General features: G+C 37.2%; 3 protein-coding genes across 3 annotated transcripts in view; 1 reads left to right on the top strand and 2 right to left on the bottom strand.

The window, feature by feature from the left end:
• Nucleotides 1-1601: 1601 nt before the first annotated feature.
• Nucleotides 1602-2300, bottom strand: LOC120359243. The gene has a single exon (XM_039456056.1). It carries the CDS (start codon nucleotides 2298-2300, stop codon nucleotides 1602-1604), a length of 699 nt encoding a protein of 232 aa, XP_039311990.1.
• A 475-nt stretch (nucleotides 2301-2775) lies between these two features.
• LOC120359242 lies at nucleotides 2776-7560 on the bottom strand. Its single transcript, XM_039456055.1, has 3 exons — nucleotides 7513-7560; nucleotides 5601-6575; nucleotides 2776-5391 (listed from the first exon to the last, which is right to left on the bottom strand). The coding sequence occupies exons 1-3, from the start codon at nucleotides 7558-7560 to the stop codon at nucleotides 2776-2778; spliced, it is 3639 nt and encodes a 1212-aa protein (XP_039311989.1).
• A 10156-nt stretch (nucleotides 7561-17716) lies between these two features.
• Nucleotides 17717-26115, top strand: part of LOC113005542 (protein spaetzle 3-like) — a 74763-nt gene continuing 66364 nt past the window's right edge. Inside the window, exon 1 of the mRNA XM_039455879.1 lies at nucleotides 17717-19072. Coding sequence (XP_039311813.1) covers nucleotides 18840-19072 — 233 coding nt within the window. The 5' untranslated portion in view covers nucleotides 17717-18839. The remainder of the gene's footprint in view (nucleotides 19073-26115) is intronic.

Below are 26115 nucleotides of genomic sequence, written 5' to 3'. Positions count from 1 at the left end.
AGTCATATCTGATTATATTTGACCAGATCTGAAAAACCAGAAATAATCATATCTCAACAGATGTGAATTTAACAATATAATTGTATCTAGTCATATCTGATTATATCTGGCCAGATGTGATACATCAGATATAATCATATCTCAACAGATTTGAATTCAACAACATAATTATATCTATTCATATCTGATTATATTTGACCAGGTCTGGTAAACCAGATATAATCATATCTCAACAGATCTGAGTTCAACAATATAATTATATCTAGTCACTTCTGATTATATCTGGCCAGATATGATAAACCAGATATAATTATATCCCAACAGATCTGAATTCAACGATATAATTATATCTAGTCATGTCTGATTATATCTGGCCAGATCTGATAAAACACATATAATTATATCTCAACAGATTTGAATTCAACAACATAATTGTATGTATTCATATCCGATTATATTTGACCAGATCTGATAAACCAGATATAATCATATCTCAACAGATCTGAATTCAACAATATAATTATATTTGGTTATGTCTGATTATATGTGGCCAGATCTGTTAAACCAGATATAATTATATCCCAACAGATCTGAATTCAACAATATAATTGTATCCAGTCATATCTGATTATATCTGGCCAGATGTGATACACCAGATATAATCATATCTCAACAGATCTGTATTCAACAATATAATTATACGTAGTCATATCTGATTATATCTGGTCAAATCTGAAAAATCAGATATAATCATATCTCAACAGATTTGAATTCAAGATTATAATTACATCTAGTCATATCTAATTTTATTTTACCAGATCTGATAAACCAGATATAATCATATCTCAAACAAATCTGAATTCAACAATATAATTATATCTAGTCATGTCTGATTATATCTGGCCAGATCTGATAAAACAGGTATAATTATATCTCAACAAATTTGAATTCAACAACATAATTATATCTATTCATATCTGATTGTAAAAATTGGCGCGTTTATTTTAAATATTGAGCTTAGATTGAATGGCTTGATTGAATAATTGAAGATGGTTTAATTTATTACAAATGAATTACTTTATTACGATTTGAATATAATAGATAATTTTGTTGTACAACGTCGTCACAAGAATTATGCTCTCCTTTCGGCAATACAATCGCGAATGTATATACTAACGTACGCCGGATTCCTTCGACCTAGGATCCTTGTCCCCACCTACTTGAAAATTGTCATGCGCGGTTCGATACGTATATCGATTTCAAACTACATCGTTTCATGAACTATCGCTCTACAAATTTGTACATTCTCCCACCAAATTAATGCTAATTAATTTAAATTCATTTTCTATTATATCGTCGTCAGCGATTGGTAATTTACAGAGTTTGTTAATCGCTCTTTTGCATGTTCCGTTTGCAGTTTTCGAGGTAATAACGCGTACCCTGCGATCACTTCCTTCGTGAATTTCGAGAACCTTTCCTAATTTCCATTTTAACGGCGGCGCATTGTTATCATGAATTAATACAACATCGTCGATTTTCAGATTTGGTTTCTCGATTTTTCATTTGCTCCTACTCTACAATGACGTTAAATATTCTCGACATCATCTATTCCAAAAGTCTCTCCTAATTTTCTGTATCAACTGCCACCTAATTGGTGCGTCACTCGTATCAATATCCGCCAGCTCCGGCAGAGGCTCTTCAATAAGAAAGTGCCCCGGTGTAAGCGGCTGCAAATCAACAGGAGTGGAAGGCGATTGACAAATCGGCCGCGAATTTAAACACGCCTCGATCTGAATCAAAGCCGTGTTCAACTCCTCGAAAGTCAACAACGTCTCACCGATGATTCGCCTCAAATGGAACTTGCATGATTTTACACCGGCTTCCCAAATTCCTCCCACATGGGGAGATGACGGGGGAATGAATTTCCATTCTATATTGTTGGATACACAAACTTCATCATTTAATTTCTGAAATTGTTCTTGGATGAGTCTTTGGATGTCATAGATTTCATTTTTAGCACCCACGAAATTGGTCGCATTATCACTATAGATGCACTGCGGACAGCCTCGACGCCCGATGAAGCGTCTCAATGCCGCAATAAATGAAGACGCGCTCAAGTCGCTAACGGCCTCCAGATGTATTGCTTTCGTAGCGAAGCAAATAAATAATGAAATATAAGATTTGTTAGTTTTTCTGCCGCGGCCCCGATTGACCAACGTTGTAATTGGTCCGGCAAAGTCCACGCCGGTAACAAAAAATGGACGCCTTGAAGTCACGCGATCTGCGGGTAGTCGCCCCATTAATTGTGATAATGCTCTCGGTTTATTATGAAAGCAGATCACGCAATTATGAACGACCCTTCTCGCGACATTCTTCTCTCCAACCGTCCAATATCGCCGGCGAATCGAGTATAATAATGCCTGTGGGCCTGCGTGTAGTAATCTACGATGTTCGCGCTCGAATAGCAATCTAGTGAACCTACTTTTCGGGGGGTAGCAGGATGGGATGCTTTTGATCTAATGACATTGATGCATTTTGCAGTCTACCTCCCACCCTGATAATACCCCTCTCATCCAAGAACGGATTAAGGGAAATCAACTTGCTGTTTAAATTAATATGTCCGGTTTTCCTTATACTTGCAAGTTCGCTTTTGAAATGAACCTGCTGTATTGCCGTGATTAAAGCTTTATGAGCGGTCATAATTTCACATATGGACAAACAATCGAACCGACGTTTTGTTTTAATTGATCGAGCATTAAGGGCAAATCGAAGCATCTACGCCACAATACGTTCCACTCTTGACAGCGACGAACACTTGTTGATCAATGCATCCACCGTCCGATTCAAACCATCAACATTCAAAAAAACCCGAGACTCCGAGCGCTCCTCAGACCTAATGATCTCCGACTCAATCTGCGACAGAGTTGTCAATCGCGCTCCATCCTGTGAATACTCATTGATCCGAGACAGCCACTCAGGGCCCTCCCACCAGAGTCTGCACTGTTTTAAGTCATACAGACTTGTACCGCGCGAGATCAAGTCGGCCGGATTGTCAGCGCTTTTAACATGACGCCAATGGTCAGCGGAAAGCAAGGATTGGATCTCGACCACTCGATTCGATACAAATACCTTTTGCCGTGACGGATCGCCGGAAATCCACGCTAACGTTATCGTGGAATCACTCCACGCATAGATATTGTCCAATTCAACTCCAAGGGCTTTCTTTACATTTTTAATTAAGCGGACCAAAACTACAGCTCCACATAACTCCAGCTTTGGCAGTGTGACGGTTTTACTTTTAACAGGAGCCACACGCGACTTTGAACAAACCAATCTGTAATTGCAATGGCCGTTACTGTCAATAGTCTGCAAATAGATGCATGCACCATATGCTTTCATTGACGCGTCACAAAATGCATGCATATTCAAACGAGTTGCGGAGCCGGGAACTATTCGACGCGGGATCTTAATCGAATGTATCTCTCTCAAATCATTCACGTACTCCCTCCACGCCCTCTGAAGTTCGCCGGTCAGTGGATCATCCCACTTCAAATTCGCGGACCACGTTCCCTGCATAATCAGTTTTGCGCGAATTAATATAGGGCTTATTAATCCTAAAGGATCGAACAATTGTGAAATAGTTGACAATACTTGACGTTTCGTTTTAATGGAATCGCTAATTGGTTGAACAGTGAACTGGAATATATCCCGCCTGTAGTGCCAATTTAATCCTAAGGTTTTTACTGCGTCTACGTTGATCGCGATCGATGACGATTCCCGGACCCGGTCGGTCGGCCTCAATTCATTCATGACTTCATCACAATTCGAATACCACTTGTGAAGTTCGAAGCCGCTGCCGTTCAACAGTGTCTTTAACTGCGAAATTAACCTGGTTGCTTCAAATTCACAACTGACATCAGTCAAGATATCATCGACATACAAATCATTCAGCAAGACTCTTGATGCCTCGCCGAATTGACTGCTCGAATCGATCGCTAATTGTCTGACGCAGCGTATAGCTAAAAATGGTGCGCACGCTAATCCGTATGTTACGGTGTTTAAATTATACTCCTGTATCGAATCGCTTGAAGAGAATCGCCAGAGGATCCGCTGATAATTTCGATCCTGTTCGTGTACTATAACCTGCCTGTACATTTTTTTGAGATCCGCTGTAATCGCTATGGCATGCAATCTAAATCGCAAAAGTAAGTCGATAATATTATCCTGCCAACCTGCTCCCACCATCAATGTATCATTTAAACTAACTCCCGATGCAGTTTTCGCGGACCCGTCGAATACCACGCGTAATTTGGTGGTGGTGCTTGACTCCCGAATGACACCATGATGAGGTAAATACACCGCAAATTTCGTATCGTCATCTTTGTCGACTTGCGACATGTGGTTTAGACGAATGTATTCCCGCATAAATTCCGAATACCGCGCGTGGAATTCAGGGTCGCGCTGAAATTTCCGTTCTAAATAGTTTAGCCGTTTTTCTGCTATTTGTCGAGATTCGCCCAACTGTGCCTTGTTTCCTCGGAAAGGCAGTCGAACGACAAACCGTCCCGAAATGTTTCGCGTTACTGTATTTACAAAGTAGTCTTCGCATGCCTGATCCTCTGTTGACAACCTTGTATTGTCCTTCATTTCGTATTCCTCCAATTCCCAAAACCTTGCTAATTCGTTGTAAATAGAATCTTGTCTTACAAATAAACATGTATGAGCATTCGAATATGGACGGTTCGTCGATCGACTCGCGATTAAATGACTCGGAATCGAACCCGCTATCACCCAGCCGAGCTTACTATTTTGCAGCGTCGGCAAATTTTCGCCGAGCTCAATCCTCCCGGCCTGCAATAATTGCAGAAAGAACTCACTGCCGATTAGCGCGTCGATTCTACCAGGATTGTAAAAAATTGGGTCTGCCAATTTCAAATTCCCCGGAATTGCCAATTTTGAGATCTCAATGGTAAAGGGCGGTAATTCCCCTACTATTCTCGGAACTACCAAGCATTGCAAATTTAATTCGAATTCCGATACGCGTGACTTTACTTGCAATTGACAGCTATGTCTTATGATGCAGTTCATATTATTCAAACCATTTATATTTTGATGAACGTCGTCTAGTTTGACTCCCAATTTCCTACATGCTGCCAAAGTTACAAAATTTATTTCACTCGCGCTATCTAACAGCACTCTTAATTGATAATTGCCACCGTCCGCTCCCCTTACAATTGCCGTGGACATCAAGACCTGCCTACGCTTGAGTTCACCTGCCACGTGATACACCGAACCGCCGCTCGACGTTCCTGACGCCTCGGTCCCTGATGACTTCTCCTCCGCCGCGGCCGATCCTCCTCTCGCCCCAGCCGAAAAGCCTCCTGCTTCTGCCTATTGACAGAGTGTATTATGCCTCTCTCCGCACCGCCGACATCCGCTCGATCTACATTCGCCAGCAAAATGATTGGTTTTTAAACAATTAAGGCACAATTTTAATCGCTTGACCTCTCGCATCCTGTCGTCAGGCGAGAGCCTCAGAAATTGATACATGAATAAATAAGATGTGATCCCTGGCAGAAGTTGCATCGTCCTCCCTGGACCGTTGTGGATAGCGATGTTTTGTTCCGCAGATTTGAACACGGCTGTTGTCGTTTTCCGTCCTGCTTTGAGTCCGTCCTTGATTTATCGACGTGGTCTCTCGAGTCTCCGGTCAAGGATGCCCGCTCTAGTACTTGGCATCGACGCTGTAGAAAATCCAGGATAACACTAGTTGGTATATTTTCCTGTTGTTCAATATGTTCTTCCCAAGACTTTCTCGTGACGTTATCCAGATTTCTTTCAATCAGAAAGATTATGAGCTCTCCCCAGGACTCCGTGGGAAGTTTCATCGACTGCAAAATTCTCAAATGTTTTTGAACGTGATCCACGAGACTCTGAATTGCGCCAGAGGATTCTCGATGCACCCGCGGCATCTCAAACAGGCACTGGATGTGTCGCTTTTTAATGGCTCTCTCGTCCTCGTACCGCCCCTTTAGTAGCTCCCAAGCAATCGCATAATTCTGTTCCAAGATCTCAATCGATTCTATTATTCGTGCTGCTGGACCGCTTAAAGATCCAACTAAATACTGGTGCTTTTGTACGCTCGATAATTCACTGTCGTGTATTAATGTTTTAAACGTGTCTGAGTATCTCTTCCAGTCTTCAATGTTCCCGCTGAATGTGGGCAATCTGATGATCGGCAGCTTGACATGAGGCTCCCGCGATGCTCCTGACTGTACACTTACTCTTTCCAACACCTGAGTCTGCTGTGCTAACAATTGTGATAACACATCGCCGCCCGCCTCACTCGATCGCTCCGATAACCGCTCAAGGAGCGCGGTTTGCTGTTCTAGAATCGCCGCCAATGAATCCACCGAACGACCCTCAGTATCCGAACTCGAAGCAGGCAATGATGGATTAAGCCGCTCCATGTAATGTACCAGCATCGACTTTAAAGTGACATATCGTTCGTCAAATTCTAACTCCTCGTTTGCATCCCTCTCAGATTCTTCTTCAGGCACCAGGGATACTAATTGCTGTGATATGACTTGAAATTTATTATATGTCTCGTCTAAATATTGAAGACGTGTCTCAATCTCCTTAGTTGCCGTAATATTCAAATCGTCCTCAATGCGAGTCACAAAAGACTCTATTGTCGTCAACTTCGCCTTCAGACGTCCTCACTGTCTTCTAAGTCCGTCTATGCTCATCTTGTTTCTTCGTTATTACTCCACAGTCACAATTGCTCACTCGAATTTACCTTTCAGCGAAAGAATTTCGCACGGCACGAAGCTCCGATCACGCAGCCGACGCGTGCCAATGGAATGCGGCTCCGCACGATCACCGAATAACACCCGGCACCCCGGAGTCGATCGAGTGCTATACAAACGTTGTTAATAGCGTTTTTAATTGTTATAATTGCCATTAATCGTCATTTGTGTTATATCACTTGATGATCACGCGCACACGCGTGATCCGGCTCGAAGGACCATAATGTAAAAATTGGCGCGTTTTAAATAGGGATGCAATGTTTAGTTCGGAGAGTGAGTTAGTTCAGTCGAGTCAGTATAGCCGGAACAGTTCCGTGTCGCAACCGTAGCGACCGAGTTCTGCCCGAGCTACTAGTTCGCGTTACCCGGTACAGTGATCCACTCTCATTCCATTCCTAATTCAAAGTCAGACTCTAGATCAGCGCTAACATTAAATCGAGGCTAACCTTAATTGTCTAACACCAAATTCAATTCTAATCCTATGTATAACGTAGTTATAGTTCAAATAAGTTGTGTTGCTTTTCTTCCTTACGCTTACATTAATAAATTGTAACCTACACGCTAAAACGCTTTGCTCAATATCCTGCTACCACCCATCCTCATGCATGCGATACCGCGAGTGTAGTGCACAGGCAAGAGTATTGCGATCGAGGCCCGAGGACAACCAGACAGCCAAGAAGGACGAGGACAGTCATCACCGAACCAGTGCGATCACCCAGGCACAGGCAGCAGTCCCACGAGCAGCCGCCATCTCAAAGCTAAGTCGCAACACCCCAATAAGGCATGTCACATGATTCGTACCTCTCGACCGCGACCCCTTATTTCCGCTGGTTACACTCCGGGGTTTGTAGCCTAGCCAGTTTTTACCGACACCAACTAAGCCAGACTATAATTTGCCGCGACTGCTACGGTAAAACATCCGAACGCGACCGCGTATATTATGATTCCGTCACTCGCCATCGCTTAATTATCGGCGGGGACGAATGCGTATGGTGCTCATCGTGCCGCACTCTAATATCATACCCCGAAACTGCGGTCGCCTGCACCGAGTGCTATGAAGCACTAACTGACCTTGCGCGGCATTTATTTGATTCGGACGACAAGCCGTACCTTAAAATCGAGCCTACCGTGATAGAAATTGAAGAATCGTGCGAGTGTTCATTTCCCGAGGAGTAATAACCGTATACGCTAAATTAAAGCATGTGCCCCCCGCCGCGCATTGCCATTTACTCGGCTCGTGTCCAACGCGAAGCGAATCGCACGTTCAGTACATGGTTACGTAGTGCCCGTTGCGTAACTTCTCTGTATTTTCGTGATGACAATGAATCAACAATAGTTTGCCTTGAGTGCAAAGGCAAATATTCAAGTACCGAAAAGGGAAATTATCTCGGGGTAACAACGCACTACATACACCTCGGCCATTCATATAATCCGCCAAAGTGCGACTTCTGTCACGCGCCTGTAGCTGCCCGCCGTCACCCTCTCGATTGCGACCGTTGTCCTCACGAGTTGGAAGACTTCATAACGTATCTAATCCGAGATAGTCCCTGGAGATAGTCCCTGGAACGATCCTGACGCAACCATACTTGCGCTCTCGCGACACACCTTTTAAGACTATAAAACCCTCCCCTCTTAGCCACCGGTCGCGGAGAATCGGGCTCGCCGCCGGATAACCCGGCCACGCGATCCGCTCCTGGGCTGTGGAGACCCCGGAGCCTAGGCTTCGAAACAGCCAGTTTCGCCGAAACGCGCGTATTCCGCCCAACGGGGGACCGCGCTCGGTCGGGACGTAACACCATCAAATTCGAGTTTAATTGCATTTTTAATTTTTTTCGTTTTTTATTTAAAAATCTTTACCTTCTTTGCCTTTTTTAACTCTTAAATACGTAAGTGAGTCTGAGAGACCCCATATGAAGTTTTGAACGCTAGCTATGTGAAGATGGAATGAGATATGAGGTTCGGACCAAGACGTAAAAAAAGTTTGAAATCTCCTGTTTCAATTGATATAGTTGATCAATTTTTTTGGTTAACTAGAATTCGAACGGCATGGCAGCAAAGTTTTGTTAGGGTCAATGCGACCCATATAGTGTGTAAGTGAAACTTTTTTTGTGAGTATTTTAAATAAAAAAACTAAACAAAATACGTTCGAACAGGTTGATTTGCAGATGTCACTCTTTCTAAAGTTAAAATACTATAAAATGTTGTAGAAAAAAAGAGTTTTTCCGAAATATATCATAAAACATATCAATTTTCAATTTTAGACACGATTTAATCAAAAATTCCTCATATTTGCCTTGTTACATAAGAACATTTTTTAATAAAAATGACAATAATATAATTTTTTTTTTGAAAGTATGAATCTTTAGCTTTAAAACGCCGTATTGTAAACTCACGGTCGAGGAATAACTGACAGTGTGTTATGTAAATGGATTTTGTCTATGATTGTTCCCGTAAAAGTTTCAGAAGCAATGGAAAATTTTTGCAATGTTTCGTACTGTACCAGTGAGCAGCATATCGACACAAGAACCTCAAGAATATGTAGAGACGCCGCGGATTCAAAAAAATTGTTTGAATTTTTTAAAAATCATGATCCATTTCCCATTACAGATAATATAATTTCTATTACTTCCGGCATTATTGGCGATAATAATATAAATTATTATAAAGCGTTAAAAATAGGTACTTCTTCTTTGAACGCAGTCATTGGCAAAAACTTTGGGTCTGTTAAGATTGAAAGAAAACGAAAAGTATTATCACTCAAAACTGTTACATTATCAATAAAATTTAATAACGAAGTCATTGCGATTGATCCAACTTTAATCTTTCAGCGACTCTCATTAAAGATTGAAACAAAACAGGATATGAAAAAATTCTTAGCATACGAACTTGCACCATATCCTCTTCCACTTTTTGATGAGGGCGGTATGCGAAAAACACGAAAATCTGTTTTTTATGATAATTTTAACAACAAATTCCACAAATATCTCCTTCTGATAAAGTTATTTATGTTGTTGATGATAGATTTCTTTTACATAGAGTTATTTGGCATGTAAATAGCAGTGTCGATGATATCTTAAAGCAATACGTTGCATATGTGTTGAAACATTATTCAAAATATTGTTACATTGTTTTCGATGGCTATCCAGATGATGTTTCAAATAATATAAAATCTGCTAAAAGATTACGTCGACAAAACAAAAACTCAGGCCGCGAAATAAATTTCGATAGAAGCACACGAATGTTATTTTCTCAAGAAAAAGTTTTAACTAACGACAAAAATAAGAAACGTTTGATTGGTCTGTTATGCGAAGAGCTTAATAGAGCTGGCTGTAAAACAAAAACAGTAGAAGAAGACGCCGATTTTTCAATTATTGAGACTGCGATTAACGTTTCTACTGCAGATAATATTGTTATTACTGTAGGAGAAGACGTAGATTTGTTAGTAATATTAACGCAATTAGCGCCAGAAAATTCAAACATTTTTTATTTGAAACCAAACAGAGGCAAAATATGTGAACAAATTTACACTATTAATAGTTTTAAATATCCTGAATTAAAAACTTTAATCGCTTTTTTACATGCATTTACCGGTTGTGATACTACAGCTTGCTTCTATAAACAAGAAAAAAATAAGATAATTAAAACATTACTTAAAAAACCCTATTTACAGATTTTAGCCAAACCATTTTATAATCAAAATGCTAATCAGCTAGAAATAGCCAAAAATAGTTGTGAAATTATTGCTCACATGTACAGTACGAAAAAAGAACAAGATAGTTTAAATGAATTGCGTTATTCACATTTTGCAAACTCAACATTAAAAACATCGGTCAAGTTAGAATCCGAATTCCTCTGACCGAAGCGGCTGCTAAAGAACATGCTTTAAGAACTTATCTACAAGTACAACAATGGCTTGGGCATAGAAAAAAAGCAACTGGGGGGAAGGAAGATGTCCGTTCATAGTCTTCAGCCAAAATATACAGAAGATGCGCTTATCCCCGACGAGCTGATAAAAACAATAATATGCAGATGTGAAAAGGGCTGTAAACCAAAAATATGCAGTTGCAGGAAACATGGCTTGCGCTGTTCACATCTTTGTTTCAATTGCCATGGTGAATCTTGCTCGAATATTAAAGATATTCCTATACAAGTTCCTGACAATGAAGCTGCTATTGATCTTAACACTGTACTCGAAAAAACAATTACAGAAGAATCAGACATGATAGAACTCGAAAATAAAGAACAAGATAATGAAGAAGAATATTAAGTTATAACACTTGAACCGTGTGAAGAAAATAAGGAAATTGAAAAGCGAAAATTAGAATGAAGAATATAAAGCACATTGTAACTTTTAAATGTTATTGTAAAAAGGTTAGTTTTTATATGTATTTTTCACAATGCCATTTTTAATGTTTTAATTTGTAATTTAAAATGTACATTAAAATATGAATTTAAATACAACTTATATATAATAATTAATTAAATTAAGGAAAGAATTGAAACAAACGTCTACGTTGGATCTTTGCGCGCGCTGTTCAGCGGTTCGCAAGTCTAGCGGCCGGTGCGCCGCTTCTCCCACTCCGCCGCGATTCGGTGTCTCGCTTGCGTACCAAAATTCACGAATGTTTAGACAAACGTATGGACAAATCTTTTTGAAAAAAATTCGAAATTTTGTTTAAAAATTGTTTAAAGATATGTAAACGCCGGAACTCTTGACAGAATCTATAGAAAGCTTTAGAACTATCGCAGAACTATCGGAAGATGCCATAGAGCCGCCCAGAACTCGCATTAAAATGGTACTTTACTCTTGTGTCGAGTGCCAGAATTTTGGTTTAAAAATTGTTTAAAGATATGTAAACGCCGGAACTCTTGACAGAATCTATAAAAAGCTTTAGAATTACCGCAGAACTATCGGAAAATGCCAAAGAGCGATCCAGAACTCGCATTAAAATGGTACTTTACTCTTGTGTGGGGTGCCAGAGTTTAGGTTTAAATATTGTTTAAAAATATGTAAACGCCAGAACTCTACACGAAACCTATAAAAAGCTTTAGAACTATCGCAGAACTATCGGAAGATGCCATAGAGCCGCCCAGAACTCGCATTAAAATGGTACTTTACTCTTGTGTCGAGTGCCAGAATTTTGGTTTAAAAATTGTTTAAAGATATGTAAACGCCGGAACTCTTGACAGAATCTATAAAAAGCTTTAGAATTATCGCAGAACTATCGGAAAATGCCAAAGAGCGATCCAGAACTCGCATTAAAATGGTACTTTACTCTTGTGTGGGGTGCCAGAGTTTAGGTTTAAATATTGTTTAAAAATATGTAAACGCCGGAACTCTACACGAAACCTATAAAAAGCTTTAGAACTATCGCAGAACTATCGGAAAATGCCATAGAGCCGCCCAGAACTCGCATTAAAATGGTACTTTACTCTTGTGTCGAGTGCCAGAATTTTGGTTTAAAAATTGTTTAAAGATATGTAAACGCCGGAACTCTTGACAGAATCTATAAAAAGCTTTAGAATTATCGCAGAACTATCGGAAAATGCCAAAGAGCGATCCAGAACTCGCATTAAAATGGTACTTTACTCTTGTGTGGGGTGCCAGAGTTTAGGTTTAAATATTGTTTAAAAATATGTAAACGCCGGAACTCTACACGAAACCTATAAAAAGCTTTAGAACTATCGCAGAACTATCGGAAAATGCCATAGAGCCGCACAGAACTCGTATTAAAATGGTACTTTACTCTTGTGTGGGGTGCCAGAATTTAGGTTTAAAAATTGTTTAATAATAAGTAAACGCTGGAACTGTTTACAAATCCTATAAAAAGCTTTAGAACTATCGCAGGACTGTCGGAAAATGCCAAAGAGCGATCCAGAACTCGCATTAAAATAGTACTTTACTCTTATGATAAGATGTCTTCGTTTGGATTTTTAAAAATTGTTACAACTATTAAATATGCAGAACTAATTTTAAAACTTATCAAGAACTATAGAACTCTTCGAGAACTATAAGATTTTGTGATTTAATTTATTTTTTTCGTAACTTGGGGTGCCAGCGGTCAGATTAAAAAATTGTTTAAAAATATTAAATATGCAGAACTATTCTTAAAATTTATCAAGAACTATAGAACTCTTCGAGAACTATAGGATTTTGTGATTTAATTTATTTTTTTCATAACTTGGGGTGCTACGGGAAGTTGGCACCCCATATTTTTAAAATTCAATTTTTTTGCTCAAATCGACAGAACTATTGTTTTAATCTATCAGGAACTGTAGAACTATTGTGGGTGCAAACGGAACTCTGATTAAAATGTTTATTTTCTAAAAATGGGGTGCCAACTTCACACCGGCGAAAACACACGCGCGTGTGACATACAATGTTTGCCATACACAGCAAACATTTGAGCATTAATTGTACTTCCTGACACCCCTTCCGCAATTAAAAACTGTACTACACCTCGCTGTTATTCTTTCCCGGCCTCCATAGTAATATCTTACGTACACACGCCGCGCTAACCTCACTTCGAGTACGTTTAACAAATAAATGACACAGCAGTGAACATTTGCATCGTTCTTTCCTAATTCTCAATAGAGATCACTCTCATAAACACACAGAAAAGGATTACGTCCGCGCTATACTCGTTATACAGTCTGTCTCGTTTTCATTTGACTGACCATAATAAAAAATAAATAAGTTAATTCTTTTTTTTCTGCCAAATTGTCACTACCCTGTCGAAAATGTGCGATTAAAACCAATTAAAAAAAAAAAAATAATAATCTGAATCGATCGAGATTTCTGCACCAAAAATACGGTATTAAGACCAATTGAAAATAAGATCGATACCCAGATAGATTTATTAAAACAGAATACATTAATGTAAACGTAATAAATGTTGAGTTTACAAAAAAATATATTTCCTGTATCCTTTTAAAAAAATTAAAAAAGATTAAATTTGAATTAAACATTTAATTTATGTGCAAGATTAAACAACAATTTACAATCTAAACAAGAAGGCCTATTCGGTCGTAGCTGGAGCTCTTAGTGCTTTATGTATACGTGTGATTTTATATACTTTCACAGACTCAACCAAACTGCGCGCCGTTACTTTCGGTCATATAACACAGTTATAATCGAATAAAAGTTAGTAATATCAAAGAGTTAGTAATATAAAAATCATATATGATTATATATAGCTTCATATTTAAAACCTACTATTATCTACTATATGATCATATAAGATTGAATATGAAGTCAAATATTTACTGAACAAATATTACTTCATATTAGATTATGCTTGACAATGTACATGATAAAATATAATCATATATAAATTATATAAAATAATATGTATTTATATATATTTATATATAACTATACAGACGGGATCCGATAGCGCACGGTGTGATAGCCCACCAATCAATCGTTTTGACTAATCTAATTCAACTAATGGAAAAACTCTAGATATCGGCCGCTGTGAGTGGTCGTGTGCTACAGGGATCCGCCCTAACTTACATGAAAAATTTTTACTCGAAAAGTTATATTGTATCTTGTATGGCACATTTATGTCTTACGTTTTATGCGTATCAATTGCGCGTTACATTTAATATTCATTAAAAAAACTGATACTAAAGGAGGATGTTAACCCACATAGCACGTAATATTTCTGTGATATCACAGAAATATTGCAATATCAGAAATATTACATATTACATATTACATATTACTTTCAAATATCACAGAAATATTACTGTGATATTACACAGTGATAATGACATTGAAATATTCCACTGATATCACAGGAATATCACAGAAATATTACTGTGATATTACACAGTGATATTAACATTAAAATATTCCAGTGATATCATTGCAATATATTGTTGCAATATTTAATTCCAAAGAACAAGGTAATGTCAAATGACGTTTTTATTATGTCTTATAAATGCAACGTCACTATCTCTTTGATTAACTTCGATATTTTCAGTATCCATAATATTCTTGGTAATTTCGGTATCCTATAGAAGAAATCAACTTACAAGTAAAATAATTATGTCTTTGCCCTTTCGTAGAATGAAAGTAAAAGTTAAGAAAAAAAATTAATTAACTTTATTATTAGTTTAGATATTTACTTAGTTTATCCCTTAAACTGTATATATAAACAATAATGTACGCTCTTCTATGTAATCTATCAATTTAATTATTGCTTTACAACTCGATCAATAATAATTTTATTAAAAAATTACAGAAAAACTTTTGTATTTGTTTTATTACCATTTATAATTTTTACAGGAGCACAAAAATCGATTTTAATTTTTAAAAATTTTCATTATGAGGAATTTTTTTAAAGAAAATGTTTACAAAAATTTTGTCAATACACATTTATCATTCACTTAGCAATAAATATTTTAAGGTATATTTAAAAGTTTTTGAAAAAATATACATTTTTACGTCGTTTAATGTTTACTGCTTGGTACATTATTTTGTAAAATAGTTTATTCAATAATATTGATTAGACTATTATACACCACAGTAAAAGGTTTTTCAAGTTAATTAAAATATTAAATTTCCAACAAATTTTTCTTTAGATTTCACTTTTTTTTTAACTCTATTAAAAAATATGATTATATATATTTCATCATTAATTAAGTATTTTACAATGTTCATTAATTATATGTATGTATATAATGTTACGGCTCGGTCACCGACTGTCACAACATACGACGAAACAAGCGAGCGCGTGCACAGCCGCTATGCGGTCCCACCGTGTGTATAAGACTCCACGCAAGCAAGTGAGTGCTAGCACTCCCGCTAGATGGCCGCGCCGCTAAAGACCTTCTCGTGAGTCAAGTGCAGTCACAGGTGTTATATCTAGACGCTACCGCGGCCGACTCACTAGCTCACACTTTAGTGAGATTTTAAGAAAAATCATTGCTTGTTGTAATTTGGAGACAAATACTCGTTCTGATTTTTTTTCCCAATGTGACGTGCTTGTGAAACGCTGTTCTACATAAAATTTTATATTTTTACATGTAAATAATATTTTGTGTTGTTATGTAATTAAAATTATAATTTAAATTAAATCATTTTTTAACAAAAATGAAAAAGGACACAGATATTTTTTTACAAGTTAAACATTTATTACGTTTACATTATTGCATTCTGTTTTAATAAATATAATTATTTTTTTCTATGTCAAATATATATTACATGTAACAATATGAAAATAATATTAAGAATAACAATAAAAATAAAAGAAATTAAAATAATTCATTTATTTAATTTCTTGCAATATTATTTAAATATCACATAAACATCATAAAAGTATTATGAAATATCACAATAATATTACTGTGAAATATCACAGTAATATTATTGTAATGCCTTTTCGCGGACATTTTGATATTACTGTGATATCACAGTAATATTTCGTGATATTTCTGTAATATTTCATTTGTATTATTGCAATGAAAAAGTGATATTGCTGTGATATCACTGCAATATTACGTGCTATGTGAGAAGTGAAGGACATTTTTGGTCCCAAACTGCCACCTGAGTTATTTATTAAAAACTGTTTACAATGGAACATTATAATTGTTCTTATTTTGCTTGATATCATTATTTTTATAATATGATAGCCAAATTCTATTAATCTTTTCTTATTTAGTATTTAAAAATACGTCAAAAATAACTACTTGTCCTCATTGAAGAGATAGCGTACTGAGCAATTATATTGATAATACGCACGCACAGCTAATATTTCCCGCTATATATTTAGAAAACGAAAGATATGAGCAAAATAAAACAAAATGAATTTTGTAACGCTACGCGATTTCGGTCGGTTCGGTGCGGGGCGGGAACTTCGGGATCGGACCGGATAAGGCTCGTCGGTTGGTCAGGTGTCCGTAATGACTATACCCAATGTTTTATGTAGCAAAAGATAGTGAATGATTTATTAAAAATAACAATTGCCAAAGGGTTGACAGAATGAACATGAAAGAAAATAAAAGAGCTGACGAAATAGAGAGATATCAAAATAAAAAGATAATGATAGATCTAATAACATGGAGATCGCTAAGAGACAATGATAGAGATAATAGTATAGAGATCGCAACGAGATACTGGTAGAGATAACAATATGGCTGGTACTCGGATTACCCGTTACGCGGCGGAGTACCTAACGGTCTTTTTACGCGGTTTATATCTAATGCTAGAACTATCTATTTACAAGTTTTCGGCTAGACTAGTGAGTTATGCGGGCTGCTTGCCCGTATGGTCGGGGAATCGCGGGGCACGGCGGGATTGGTTAACGCGGTTGTGTAAGCGTGTGCGCAAATGCGGGTCGTTGCCGGCGCGGTCGCCGCCGCGATTCGCCTGAGCGCGCCCCGTGCAAGTGGGGCCGCTGGGGCGCTCGATCGACAGGTTGCTTGTGCCCTGCCGATGAATGGGTTACGAAGTTTGTCGGTTCGACAGTAAAGGTATTCGAGGACGACGGTGATTGGTCGAGAATGCTCGGCCGGTGATGATGACGAGTATGCTCGTCGAGGATCTCGGACGGGATTGGTCGAGAATGCTCGGCCGGTGATGATGACGAGAATGCTCGTCAAGACGGCTGGTCGAGGATACTCGGCCGAGGGTAGCGACGGGAATGCCCGTCGAGGATATCGGAGTGCGACGAGAATGCTCGTCTTTAAGGAGCGATCGAGAATGCTCGGTCTTGTGGACGGGTCGGATAGACTGACGGATCTGACTTGTGCGTTCCCACTGCCGGCTTATATATCTGAACGCGCGGCTGAGCAAGCCAATCCGCGCGCTCGGTCGGTTGAGCCGGAGTGGGAGCGTTACGGACCGCCACGGTCGGCGCGCGTGTCGCCGCGTGGTTACACGGCGAAGTTCGGTTGTGCGTGCACGTGGTCCTCGGCTACACTCGGCGTTCGGTGTTCGGTGGACGGAACGGAGGCGCACGGACGGTGGAGGGGCATATCGTTACATTTTAAAACTAAAATTCATACCTTCACATGGCGTAAACAGAATTTAGAAAAACATTTTGCTGTGGATGCTATAACACCATGAAAACTTTCAAAATCATCGTTTTTTTATCTCTTTGATATTATTTTTCTCAAAATCGTAACGAGATAGCTAAATTTCGACAACAGGTTCGTGTTCAGCACGCAAACATCTATAAAAATAATGTCGTTTTATTACATCCACAATAAAATTGTATATTTTTGCAGGCTAGTAATATTCAAGGGATCCAAGAATTTTTGGATATCTTATATATTATGCAAACCAAAATCTCATGCTCTCTACATTTATTACTAACCTTTTTGAATATAAATTTGCAATTACTTTTATTTTAATATAATGCTTAAAAACACTCATATGACTACTTTAGCATCAATCATAAATTTTGATTTTTTGTAATTTTTCCTGTGCCTGAGTGACAAATAATTTTTTTTTCTGCTATTAGAGGATTCCATAAACAATTTCTAATAAATGACATAGGTGTCGGTCGAGGCCAAAAATGGCGTTCACTTAACTTCCTTCTTTTAATTCTTATTCCTAATATCTTATATTCTTCTATTTGACGCAGGCCCTTACCCTTCATTCCGCGCACGACCGCGAACCTTTCGACTCTCCGTCGAAAAAAAATCTGCAGTACCGACGTCGAGTGAGTTCATCCGTGACTCCAGCATTATGCCTGCATATAAAATAAAATTTTATACAATAAAACAAAATACTGCCAAAGAAATGAAATTCACATTTGTCACTTTATAAAGATGTTGTTCGGTAGTCAATGTATATCGTTCTATATTTTAACTTCAGATTTAAAAACTTTTTACAGTTTTGAAACCTTTAATGATAAGATTCAAAACATGTAAAAAAAATTGTAACAAAATATTAAGTAGAACTTATTAGTGGAGAAATTCACGTTAAGGTGTAATTAGCTATTATAAATTGTAAAATAATTAAACTATTTGTGTTGCAGAGAACGAATAGAACACTTCATTGACGAAAATAAAGCGTTGATGAAAAGAATGTATGGTGTTTTTGAAATGAATTCAGGATACGGATCGAGTGATCATGGACATCATGCTAGAACACGAAGAAAAAGTAGAGAAACACGAAAGCACGATATTCCAGATGGCGGGCCCAAAGATAATGAATCGCATATAGAAAGCGAAATTGACGAGGAGTATTTTAATAAGAATAGAAATAGCAGGCAGCCCACCGGGAAAAACCGCAACACAGAAAGAGGCAGGTAAGAAATGGAAATCGATTTTGCTTTATTATTTATTATTTATATTGATTGAGTGCAAAAGTTAGTGTCCGATTATCATTAAAACTCAAACTATAATTTTGTAAAATAATAGAAAACTAATAAGAAATAAACTGTGCTATTTAGTTACATAATACTATTGTTTCGGCTCTGGTTCGAGCCATTTTCATGGTGCAGCGTAGAACAAGAGGTACAATATTCTGTGTTTCTAAAGATCGATCTCCATCCTTCTAAATTTGAAAATTTCTATCTAAAGTTATCGAGTTGAACTAAATAAAACGAGAATATACGTTTAGAAAGATGCGCTTTTAAAATATATAGGGGAAGATGAGACAAGACAAGGCAAATAAGATGGGGTTTGCTTGTATCCTGAGATTTGAATGCAGGAATCACTATAAAGCATAAGCGTTAGCCGCTCGCTTATTAAAAGTTCTCTGATAACCAAGGATGTTTTGCAAAATCAGGCAACTTAATGCTGAGCATAAATTTTTGTGTATTTGATGAAAACGTAACGCATAGTCATACATATTCAACAACATGAGAGCAGATTTGTGACATTTTATGTCAGGAAATTTAAAGTAAACGGAAAGCAACTGTTGCTCATTCTGTTGCTAACAAAATGATTTCTATTTCTGGAAAACATTTTGCTTTATCAATTGTTTTCGACAATATAAGAGCAACATGATGATAATAAAAAAAGATAATGATGCTGTGCTTTTGTCGTATATTTGCTAAAAACATGAATTATTGTCTTGTAACCAAATAAAATATCAAAAATGATCCATTTGCGTACGTGCGTGCGTGTGTTTGTGTGTTTGCGCGAGCGTGTGTAATATAATAAATAAACAAGAATAAATTAATTATTTATTTTTTTATATCTCTATACGGGCTATTATAATTATATAAATGAATAATTTTTACATGTTTTTGAAATTGAAATTAGTAGTATTCTCAATTATTATTTATAATAGCATTGACGAGATAATAGTGGTATTCTCAATTATTATTTAATATAGTATCAGTGACGAGACATCCCTGGTAAAAATTACGGATAGAAACGGACTGAAAACGTATCCTATCCGTATTTGTCAGCTTTACTATGCGTTTCTTAATCCGTAATTACAGACAGAAACCGACAGAATGCATTTCGCAATCTATCGGCTTCTGTCCGTAAAAACGGATAGACAAATGCCAATTGTCTCTGTTTCTGTCTGTGAATGCGTATACACATCCTGTCCATTTCTGACTGCAATTGGATATGTACGTACCCTGTCCTTTTCTGTCTGCAATTGGATACATATGCATACTGTCCATTTCTGTCTGCAATTGAATACATACGCATCCTATCCGTTTCTATCTGCAAATACATAGGGGAGACTGGGGCAAATTATTAGACAGGGTAATTCGATAAATGGATATATCTTTTCATGGGTACATATTAAAAATTTACTTTAAACACTGTAAACACGTCCTAACGATGTTGCTAACAAAATTTTGTTGGCAATATTATAATATTGAAGTCGTAGTAGTGAAAAATGTATTTTGCAATAGTCGAAGTATTTCTTTAAAATTTAAGTAAGATAATAAGATTTTTTTTAAAACTTTGAATGTATCGTGTCCAGTTGAATGTATTTGAAATATTTAATGTTTACTTTTTGCTGTGTAATGTCTATTTTTGTCGATCATACGCAATAATGCGTACAGTTGACGTTGGGGCTATTTGTAATATCGAGCACCGGAGCGATTTGTTAATACTGATTGCAGCGCCTATGGGTAACCCTAACCTTACGTTGACTGCGTTACGAACGTCTACGCTACGTTAAGCATTGAGGTAAACTGAAGTTCTTCATTGATTTAGTTCAAACTTGATAATATTGTGTATTTTAGTAGATAGAACATGAATATGAATATAAAATCGTCGCTTTTAAGCAGGTAAAAAGTTATAAAGCGATAAAGATTGACACTTGTTAGGTTAGGAAATCTGTCACACCGATGGCATAAAAAGACATGCGAACGTATATGTTTGCATTTTTTTTTATACGTATATCTTTTTTTAAATGAAAAAAAGTCTTAACAACAGTGCTTTTATAGACTTTCAAATTAAAATACAAATTTCGGGATATTCCTGTACTAGTTACGAATTACCGGGCTTGAGACTATTTGTAATTCTTGGCATTGGTCGACATTTTTATATGTACATACACCCAAAGATTTTGATTCTGTACATGGGAAAATTTTCCCAACTGAGAAGTCACTATCTTTCTACATACTTACAGTTCATGATTAACATAATGATCAATAAGCTCTAGTCGTTTCATTAATCATGAAATGCAAGTATGTAGAAAGTGGTGACTTCTCAGTTTCGAAAATTTCCCTATAGACAGAACCAAAGTCTTTGGGTGTACTTCAAAGCAAGTACACTTTCATGTTCTATCTATACCGGCATTGTGAAGGGGAAGGTTCAACCTTTCAAACCGTCCTATGTTTTCTTTTTTTTTTAACGAATATAGAACTCAGGAGAGACAAAAGAAGAAAAGGTCTAACAAATAGCCCCGGTCTCCCCTATACACATTCTGTCCATTTTTATCTGCAAATACGTATACGGCTGCTGTCTGTTTCAAAGAATGGACACTTGTGAGACTAGCTAATTTACGCTATGTTACGTTACATTACCGTAATGTAACCATATACTTATTTGAATTTGAACAAATGTCACGGCTGCTGTTAGACAGATCTTGCAAACAGTGCGTAATAGTATATAAAAATATATGAATCAGAGCTTGAGTTAAGATTTACTATAAATTCTTTATTACTATTTCTAATTAATCAACAAACTTAATATTCGCACTAACATCGGATAACATATTTTTCCATTTAGTTGCGAAAAGCAAAAACACATCGAATGACCATTGCAATAAACCATTTATTTGAATAATAATTGGAGTAAGTAAATACAAAAAAGAATGTCTTCTTTTTATCTGAAAGAGATGCATTTCAAGATATACGCGCACCATTATAATGTTTCAACAACAATCAATGAATATTAGAAATAAAGAAATAACGATTTTTTAATAAATGCATACTTGCATCGTTAAAACAATTAAAAGTATTGCAAATATACTGTAATATAAATAAATCACGCTAAACTTTTAGGAAGGATTAAAATTTTTTTTTCTCTCTTCCTTTTTTCTTCATTCTGTAAACGGCATTGTTTAATTATGTCGTTCTCATCAGCCTAAAACAATAAAAATCATATATCTATTTGCGTATAACTTGAGATTGCATTTGCACGATTTTGTTGGAGAGAAAAAGAAAAAAAAGAATGATTAATGACGCGTTGCGGTTAGCAGCAATAATAGCAAAATTTAAAATAGATAGAACGCGTATTTCAAATAATCGAATGCCGTTTGCAGTTTGAAATGAGTTAGTGCAAAAACGTCTCGTGAATTACAGCTGAAATAAATTTATCTCATAATTCCTGTCAATCTCAACGTTACAAACATTGTGACAAATATTAAATAGCATCGATATCAAAGTCATCCTCGGAATCAATGTTTATGGTGGTAGTGACGGTGGTAGCAGCAGGCTTCGGTGTAACCGGCGACTGCTGTTTTTTCAAGGATTCCTGCTTAATTCTATCATTGCCGCGTATTTCGTTCGAAAATGAAATAGGATGTCATAAAATATATATGCGTGCGTGCGTGCGCGCGTGCGTGCATGCGCGCGTGCGTGCATGGGTGGGTGGGTGGGTGCATGGGTGGGTGTGCGCGTGCGTGTGCGTGTGCGTGTGTGTGTGTGTGTGTGTGTGTGTGTGTGTGTGTGTGTGCACAAAATATTTATAAAAAGAATTATATATATATGAAATTTTTTTATAACACGCTAAATAACACAGAAGAGAAAGACAATTCTCATTTTATAAAACAAAGTATTGAATTCAATAAAGATTTTACTTGAAAGAAAACAAGAAGCAGTTTAATTCTTCAAGAAATTTTAATTTGCTTATTTTTTAAGTTGAGTTTTGGTTGGACGATTCAAACATGTGGCGTCATGAATTTCAGGTCGGGTTTGAAATCCATTGCACTCAAAAGTATTAATAGATTAAATTTTTGCAGTTACAGCTTAGTTTTCATGGTTTTTTTTAACTTTTGTACTGTAACGCTGGTACTTTTCATTGCGGGATGCCGGGATAGGTTGCTCGGATATGCTCACCGAATGCCAGGGTTTGCAAAATAATAACCTTCGTGATTTGGTATAAAAGTATAAAGTGCAAATATATTCTTAAGATAACTCAAATATACAGAAAATAAACATTGAGAGCGTTCGATTAAATCGCGTAAATGAACAATTAAATCCAAAACTTGCACGGAGGTTGTAAGCAGAAATAAACTGTCTTGGATAAACGGATAATGCAATAAGACAGACGAATTCGTACAATAAAAGAGAATTATACGGACGGACTTGTATTATTCACAATATTCTCAGAGGCAGTAAGCGGAGTTGCCGTGAGGCGGCAAATTCGAGATACGGTTAAACGGGCCGTGATTGGCCCGCGCAACGGCCAGTCGCGATCGCGGAATCGCCGGCACGCAGCGCAGCGGACGGTTCCGCGATGCGCGAGGTGAGTCGACAGTAAAGATCTAAGTGATCTCACCCCGCGTTGTCACCTCGTGAGGTTCAGTTTACTATGGAACCGTGTACCAGGGGACGGTGTCGAGTATCCCCGACGACGGTGTTGGTCTCGAGAATCCCCGAGAACGGACGTGCGGAATGGACGGTTTCTATTGGCCGAGTATACTCGACCGCGGGAACGACGAAAATACCCGTCGCGGAAGCCGGATGGAATTGACCGAGTATTCCCAGCCACAGGCGCGGATTTACGTATTTTGCCGCTTGGGGCTGAAAAGTAGCAGCCGCCCCTTGTACAGTGAAAATTAGAATTTTTATAAGAAATGCATAACGCGACCTGAACATGATGATTCCTAAGTGTAACAACTTTTAACTTAACAACTCTAATGCCTGTGTAAAATAAATTCCAAATGTAACAGCTTTTAATAGGTTAATATTAGGATATAACTTGTCAACTTGTATATACAGGGTGACCCAGAAAATCTGCCCATGCCTTCATGGGTTGATAGAGAAAGTAAAACTGAGAAGAAAAGTCCTTTACCATTTTTCGAAATTCGCAATAGTTAACGAGATAAAAATTAATTAAAGTCGGCGAATGAAGACGTACTTTCCCTACCCGCCGCGCGCGGGATCGCCTAGCCGTTACCAAGCTAGGACCAGGCGGCGCGGCGAGGAGGGAGTAAAGCAGCAACTACCGCGCGCGGGGGGGACCGCCTGGCTGTCGCCGAGCCAAGAGCTTGGTGACGGCTAGGCGGTCCCGCGCGCGGTGGGGTAGGAAAAGTACGCCTTCATTCGCCGACTTTAATTAATTTTTATCTCGTTAACTATTGCGAATTTCGAAAAATGGTAAAGGACTTTTCTTCTCAGTTTTACTTGCTCTATCAACCCATGAGGGCATGGGCAGATTTTTTGGGTCACTCTGTATAATATTGCAAAAAAACCTACGCGCATTAGCTGGTATTATAATTGATTATTTATTATATTAAATGAATTATTAAATACCACTCAGAGTGTCCCACGAGAAGGCTGCACGATAGGACTTCACACTCCGGTTTTTTGTTTTTTTGTGTTTTCTTGTTTTTTAATTTTTTTTTTAATTTTTAAAGTTTATTTTTTTATTTGATTTTATTATAGTTTAATTTTTAATTAAAATGTTGATTTTGACAATAAAATACTTGTTAAATGAAGGTTCTTTAATTGTGAATTACTTCTTCAATTATTACTTATTTTATTACCTTTCTACGCGACTGAGCATTAGCAAATGAATCAATTATATCATCATAATTTATACGTTTTGCGATTTCTGACTCAATTGTAAGAACTGCTGAATAGTTGAGACGTTCATCACACATCGTAGATCGGAGATAATTTTTGACGCGCCGTAATACTGAGAAAGATCTTTCTGCTGAACAGTTTGTTACAGCTATGCATAAGAAGATTCTAAGTACGATATTAATGTAAGGATATATTTCTTGGAGGCCTTTATCGTAAATCATTTTGCAGATCTCTCGAATAGTGCTTGGAAGTTCATTTAAATGTTTTAAAAATCCAAAGAAATGGAGACATTCATTTTGAAACGATTCTGAATCTGGCAAGTCTTCTTTGTATTCATTACTTAATCTGGCAGCATTTTTAGCAATAGTTTTATCATCCATTGTAATTCCTTTAGTTAAAAAACCAAAACTCGTGCTTAACTTTTCATAGACTGCTTTTCGACGTTCTAACTCTGCAACTATTCTATCAATTATGACATAAAAAGTACTGATTTTAAAGTTTTCTCGCCCAATAAATTCGGTTTCAAAATTTCGTGATTCATTGTCTTGGAGTTTTCTTATCTTTTTTCTTTTCGATATATCTTCATACTCTGTAACAAATGATTTTTTAAGAGCAGCATTTTCGTAGGTATCAAAAGTTTTCCTAATACTTTCAACATAGTTTATTAGTGAACCGTATAGTTCTGCTACAGTATAAAGATCAATGTCAGCTGTGGAGCTTCTTGCTAGAAAAATAAAATCTCTGTAATAAATTATCCCATACTGAAGAAAGAATAGCTGTTTCAAGACGTTGTAGTTGTCGGAAGATACCTGAAGCTTCACATCGAGTACAAGATTTTTCTGTTTCATCTTCCACAATTGATGTAAGAGCCTCAATCACTTCGTTCCAATCTTTATTAAGACTCTGACACGCGTCATAACGGGCTAGCCATCGTGTTTGTGACAAGCCGTTTAGAGTTCTGTTTTCACGTTGTGTTAAATGTCTCTGTAATATTTCCCAGCGATAAGTAGAACTTGAAAAAAATACGTACAAATTTTGAAGAAGAAAAAAAAAGTCATTACTTTTTTTACAACAACTTGCTGCATGTTCTCCAACTAAATTCTGGGAATGAGCTGAGCAGAGAG

The sequence above is a fragment of the Solenopsis invicta genome, chromosome 12 (genome assembly GCF_016802725.1).
Source record: "Solenopsis invicta isolate M01_SB chromosome 12, UNIL_Sinv_3.0, whole genome shotgun sequence".
Lineage (NCBI taxonomy): Eukaryota > Metazoa > Arthropoda > Insecta > Hymenoptera > Formicidae > Solenopsis > Solenopsis invicta.
The sequence above is the reverse complement of the archived record's forward strand: the minus strand, read 5'-3'. Positions and strand labels throughout refer to the sequence as shown.